The sequence below is a fragment of the Octopus bimaculoides genome, chromosome 7, assembly GCF_001194135.2.
Source record: "Octopus bimaculoides isolate UCB-OBI-ISO-001 chromosome 7, ASM119413v2, whole genome shotgun sequence".
NCBI classification, from domain to species: Eukaryota; Metazoa; Mollusca; class Cephalopoda; order Octopoda; family Octopodidae; genus Octopus; species Octopus bimaculoides.
Window position 1 is genome coordinate 60,939,245 of NC_068987.1, and position 6,866 is coordinate 60,946,110.

At 34.9% G+C, this 6,866-nt stretch overlaps 1 protein-coding gene across 1 annotated transcript in view; it reads right to left on the reverse strand.

The window, feature by feature from the left end:
* Positions 1 to 3,765: 3,765 nt before the first annotated feature.
* The window catches only part of LOC106867698 (glutamate-gated chloride channel alpha), a 12,751-nt gene continuing 9,650 nt past the window's right edge, over positions 3,766 to 6,866 (reverse strand). The window contains exons 4-5 of the mRNA XM_014912653.2: positions 6,432 to 6,796; positions 3,766 to 5,412 (exon numbers count right to left, since the gene is read on the reverse strand). Coding sequence (XP_014768139.1) covers positions 5,194 to 5,412; positions 6,432 to 6,796 — 584 coding nt within the window. The 3' untranslated portion in view covers positions 3,766 to 5,193. The remainder of the gene's footprint in view (positions 5,413 to 6,431; positions 6,797 to 6,866) is intronic.

A 6,866-nucleotide genomic window follows, 5' to 3' on the forward strand; every position in this document is an offset into this window, starting at 1 on the left:
TATTCTCTGAGTGGTTGGCGTTAGGAAGGGCATCCAGCTGTAGAAACTCTGCCAAATCAGATTGGAGCCTGGTGTAGCCATCTAGTTTCACCAGTCCTCAGTCAAATCGTCCAACCCATACTAGCATGGAAAGCGGACGTTAAACGATGATGATGATGATGATGATATGCATGCATACATGTGTGCACATACATGTATACATATGTATGAAAGGAATGACAAATTCAATGAAAAAAATTGAATGGATAGAATTAGATTAGGGATACTTCAAGCATGCTGAACAAGAGCTTTATGAAATCAGTGGTGAAGTACTAGAAACCTTTAATACTGGAACCCCCCCCAAAAAAAAAAAAACAAAGCAATCTGGAAATTCCCCAGGCCTAGCTCTTATTACAGATTATTGGTTCAAAATCTCAACTTTTATCTGAGATTTAAATGCAATGTATGTAATGAGTATCAAGGGAATGTTAAGCATATCTGTCAACCTTCTCATCCTTAAAAATAACCAAACCATTGCAAAAAATTACCACCCAGTAGCTTGCCAAAACAACATGTATAAGATGTACACTGAGTGCTTCAGCCTGTACCACCAACTGTGAACAATGGTGGGGAAAGAAGGGAGTGTGGGGCTGTATCGAACATCTACTAATTCATAAAATGATACAACAAAGAGCGGCAGAAATGTGACTGGTGTCATTAGACTACCAGAAAGCTTTTGATAACATACTACATAGGCAGATTATGAAAGCCCTGCAATTAGCCAAAGTTTCACTACTCTTAACTACCTTCTACCAAAACCTGGTACACCTCCCTACTTAAAGGCAACAATGAACATACCAAATCTGACACCATACATTACCAAAAAGGCACCCTTCAAGGTGATTGCTTGTCAGTACTGCACTTTGTTCTCATTAAATCCCCTATCACATCTGATCACAAAAACATTGTTATAGGAATGAGTCCAGTAATATCTCTCACCTTTTCTTTGTTGATGTCATGAAGCTGTATGTTGCCAAGTATTAACTACATCAAAAAACAACTGGTTTCTAAAGACTTTGGAATAAAATATGGTGAGTCCCAATGTGCATTTTTGCTGGTAAAACATGGTAAACATGCTTTACTCCAAGAAATTAAACATGAATAACCTCAATATACAATGTTTATTTTCTGGTGAAAGCTACAAAAGAGCTAAAAAAAAATTTGGTCTTCTGAACTTTCAGCTTACAAGAAGAATATTGTCCAAAACAACTTTTCAATGCCTTCCCTCCTGTCCACAGACGACCTAAACTGATCACTGCAAGGGCTCAATGAGACATACATACAAATTCACAAGCTGTTTAGTGTTACTGAAAAATTCAACATGAGTAGAGTTGCAGACAGGCTATTCTTCCCATGCAGTGATGATTGCTGTGTTAAATATGTATGAAGGCATGAAATGAAGCAGAAAAAAAGGGGCTTGTAACATCTTGCTCAAGTTTGCCAGCAGAAAAAGACATATTTGAATAGCTAATGAAAAGGGAGTTGATCCTGATCTTTCCTTGTGAAACATTGGTAAATTCTATTAAACAGAAAGAAAAAAGGTGTGGGGGGGGGAACACATTCACTGTGAAAGATCTGCAGGGTACTTGGTATGAAAGACCCAACCATAGAGGAAATAAAACATGACAAAAGCTTGGCATAGGGTATCAATAAGTTTATGACATTCCACTTTGAAGACTTTCCATGCAATTTGAAAACAAGAGATCCCCAATAAGTACTAACAGCATAAAAGACAGAAAACATTAAAGAAACAAATAAAGGGTGTGCAAAACTAAAACTGTTGACATCAGCATTATTGCCAACTGTAGAAGAATGTCTTAGATATTATCTCCTTGTGATGCTGTAGTCAGAACAGTTTAGAACAAAATAAGGAAAGTAAATACCAGCAGAAAAAGATAAGCAATGAATCAAACAAAGACTGGCATTTGGTCAGTTATGACAAGGGTTCCAGTTGATCTGATCAATGGAACAGCCTGCTCATGAAATTAATGCATAAGTGGTTGAGCACTCCAGAAACACACATACTCTTAGCATAGTTCTCAGGAATATTCAGAATGTGACAAAGGTGGCCCTTTAAATTACAGGTACTACTCATATTTTCCAGCTGGAGTAATGTGAAATAGTGTTTAACTCAAGGATTCAATTAACCACCAGGTATCAAACTCATGGCCTTAAGATCATGAGTTGACTACACTAACCACTAAGCTATGTGCCTTTATTACCAATGGTTAAAAGAAACTTAAAACAATTGGCCAGATATTCTTGGGAGCAGTGCACATGAAAAAAAAAAGCCATGTCTGTTGTAGAATTCAGCTGCCCTCTTAATATCAGTTTGGTTAGAAAAATTCAAGACTAAAAGAATGTCTATGGGCCATTGACAAAGAGTTTGCAAATCCAGTACCCAAGTTACACATTCAGTTTCATACTTATTATTGGAGCAATAGGGTATGTACCAAACTATCTGGAACAAAGTATGGCATAACTTCGGTTCTTAGGAAAGGATTACAATTCCTTAATTCATACATTATAAATGATAATGTTGTCTAGGACAATCAAAGTCTGCAAGATTCACAGGATGATAAGCAAAACAAGACGTTTTTCTTTCTGAAACTTGCTATCAAGCAGGTTGTCAGTCAAAATTAAATCCAATTAAAAAGAGAAAATGAAAAGCAAGCATAAATATGGCAGGCTTGTTTCAGTTTCCCTCTTCCAAATCTGCTCACAAGGCTTTGGTTGGCCTGGGGCTAATAGTAGTTAATACTTGTCCAAGGGGTCACATAGTGGGATTGGAACTGGAACTATATGGTCGGGAAGTGAATTTCTTAATTACACAGCATTTCTTGTATTTATGACTCTTTTAGCATAAGACTTTAGTGACAGGCAGGAAAGACACTCTTACAATATGAACTAAGTAGAATCTTTCTAAGTTGTTATTTATAGTTGATAGAACATTGCTCTCACAGCACTATGGTTCTATCACATAGAAGTAAATACATAAAATAGGTGTAATTCACAGCTGTAAACAGCTGAACTGTAAAGAACTGTTCTTTTTTGTTTCTTATTTTATAGTTATGGTTCTGTAGTTAAGAAGTTTACTAAACTAAAATCACATGGTTCCCACTGCAAGACACCTTGAACAAATGAATTCTGCCATTGCTTTTGGTTAACTGAGGCCTTGTGAGTCAAAATGTCAAAACAGAAACTATGTGTGTGTAAAGAAAATTGGACCCTCCCCACCACAAAAAAAAAACCATAACCTTAAAAAGACCTCGACATATTTGCTCTGCACTGAGTTACAGGGCACTTCCTTGCTATTCTAATCATCAGAAATTCAGTGAATGACCCATAGATGTCTTGTAGCCAATGACAGTGGATGTAAAATAAAGCCACACAATCAGATTTGTAGACTCCGGTGAATGAAATTCATCCTTAATTTATTACTAATAAAAAAAAATGAACTTCAGTAGTAGTTCAATTCCTTATTTAGTAAAGAATATAAAGAATTAATTTATTTTCTAATGTTGACACTTTATAAGCAGTGTATAGCGGTTGGACTGTTGTTACGTGTGAAAACTGCATTATACTTTAGAGTTATCTCCCTTGAATTATTCGTGCTGCTGTAATGTTTATTGTCAAAGCCTCTTATCTGATGAACTTTTACTTACCGACATGGAATTATGAATGCGTTTAATTTACAACAGTTTGACGAAATATTCTTTTAGCTGATGGAGGAAGACATTTTAAAGATTTTTATTTATTACAAATTTACAATGAGGAAGAATTTCAGCATGGCCACTTGACCTGCTAGGAATAATATCCAAATGACACCCAACTTTCTTAAAATTAGTAAAGACATCAGACAATGTAGATTTAGATAAGTCTGAAAAAAGAACGAGCGGGATGGTCACAGCTGGTATGCTTGTCATCATAGGGCTGGCTTGAGGTCGACTCTTTGAACAGTAACTTGCCTAAAACTGCTTGTATTGCAATGTTAAAAATTAAATATCAATACTAATCTTGAACTGAAGATTTCAGTATGACATGACAGATATTATAATATTTCAAGAGGTAAACTGTTGTCGTTTATTAAGTTGAAGATTGTTTCATTTGATTTTCTAATTCTTGATAATTTTGAAAATTAACATACAAAGTCAGTAGATACTTATAAGAAATATATGGTCACTTACTTTGAGAAAGGCATGAAAAATGCAAGTTCTTTCCCCTATTGTCCTTGAAATCAAGGCTAATACTGCTAGTCATGAAAATGGAATTTCCACTGTAGTTAATGACATCAGATATTCAGTGGATAAAATATACTGTGAGCATTATGTTTTTCAAAGAGTTAGTAGATGTTCCTACATCTTATTGCACATCACCAAATCAGATTTTTTTTTTTTAATAAAACCAGACTGCATATATACAGGAGAAAAGTACGATAGTGATTTGTAGAAACGTCACATCCGATACATGATATTGATAAGCAGAGCCGACGCTAGGCAGAACGGGAACAAATTAAAGAATTGTCAGTGGGGCCCTCTACTCTACAAAAGCTGAAGATTAGTGTTTTATACTTTGTGTAGAGCACCAGTCTCAGTCAAAAAGTGTTGAGGGCTTGAAGCGCCACCGTTAGCAACAATGATATACAAAAATGTCCTCTGCTCGAGCATGTGCGTGGGGCCCAATTTGAATCTGTCTGATCGGCTTAAAACCGGCTCTGTTGATAAATACGAAAGTTAGAGTGAAGATAAGTCTGCAGTAACGATCAATTCGTTAGTTCTGTTACTATCACTTCTTAGAAGATTAAAAGGTGTGAATCGGTTTCAACCATGAATTGAAACCCATTTTCATAATTTACTTTCCGAACACTTGCTTCATGTATATAATTTACTATAAATTATATTCATGTGTGTGTGTGTTGTTTCCTTTTAGTTAGGTACAAAAGTGACAGTATGATGTTCATGGCTTTCTCTATATGAATGATGTATCACTCAGTACAGAATAAATAAAAATATTGATGTAATTGTTTGGTAAGAAAAAGATATTTTAAAAGTTATATAATAAATGTCTTAAATGTGAATATTTCAGAGAGAGAGAGAGGGGGGGGGGAAGAAAAGAGAGAGAAAGAAAGAGAGAGAGAGAGCTAGCTAATAGTGGTTAGTAGAAATGCCACATCCAGTAGATAATATTGATAAATATGAAAGCTACAGGGAAGATAATTTTGCAGTAATGATCAGCTTTGTTAATTTTTTTACCATCGTTTTTATTGTCAGCAGCAGCAGTTATTTTGTATTTATCAACATCTCTTTCTGTAACCATTCTGTTTGAAAAGCTATCTTCTTTGTTACTCGCGTTTGCATATTCACTCATTGACAACTGGAATAAAAAAAAATAAGAAGTAAAAAAGAATTAAAAACTTATAAATATATCCTTTGGTATTGGTTTAGACATTGAAATGTTTGCTAGAAGGTGAAGGTACAACAATTTGGATTGTGATTGGTTGTTGAGTTTAGAGACAACCAAACTTATGGCCCTTGGTCAGATTTTGTCCACCACATTTATTGGATATGTGATTGTTTTCCATGTCTCTTTTTGGCAGACAAAATTCAGTATCAAAATATATGTTTCACTTTTAGTGACACCAAATTAATTGATAGTCGTCGTCATCATCATCATCATCATCATCATTGTATCCCCCTCCTCTTCCCACCCCCCTCACTTCTACCGTATTCTCTTTCCACTATAATCACATGATATTATATATTCCTCTCAGGACTGACGGTTTCCATAGATAACTCGTCCTTTCTATCAATATATTTGCCTCTCCATTTACTGATCCTTGTAATATCAAACTCATTTTCAACAAACAGAACAAATCAAATTAGAACATGAAACTGTATCTCTCTAATTTTTATATATTTAAAAAAAAAATATTTTTGTGATTTTTATTTTCTTAATTAAAGAGCACAAAGAATGCGTGTCCTGGACACCTAGGCAGACTCTGGAGGGAACAACTGTTAACAATATGGAACAGAGAGTGTAATGACAGTTGCTTCTGATAGGATGACAAGGAAGAGATACTTCCATAACTTTCCCGGGAATAGTAAACAGAGAAAATGGATGGTTGAATGGATAGAACTACTATTTAGCATTCAGATTACTCTGCCAAATGTAATGCTCATTTATTCACGTTGTTTTGAATTAATCAGGCGTTATCTTGTAGCTTCGAGATTCTGATAATGAGACTGCTTCTTAGAATAACTTTGCAGGGCAGTTATAAGGGGCCTAACCTGGCTAATTTTAACATAAAACGGATAGAATAGTTTGGGCCAGATATAGTCGGTTTAAATGCTAAAGAGTTACAAATCAAAATTTAGATTCAAATTTTTACTTACTGAATCATGTGATGTTTGGTTGTTAGTAGTTTTTAATTTTGCATTGGAAGTTCTTGAATGGTTAAGCAAAATGAATTCGATTAAGGCTGAGAAGACGAAGATGAGACATATAATAAGCCATATATCAATTCCAAGCATTCCTGTTGCAAAATAGTGTTTTGCTGGATGTAGGCTGGAGTTATGAGTTATAAGAGTGAGTAAGGTGATCAAACCGAGGGACATACGGGCTGCAGTGCTTTCAGAGTCAATCCAAAATGACAAACCACCAACAACCACTAAGACAGTGCTGGTAAAGTAGATTGCCAAGATTTGTAAATTGAATTTCCTTTCTAAATGCAAACAGGCTTCAATCTGGGACCAATTCTCTGAAAAATGACATAAGTATATATATATTTGTATGTATATATATATATATATATATATATATATATATAT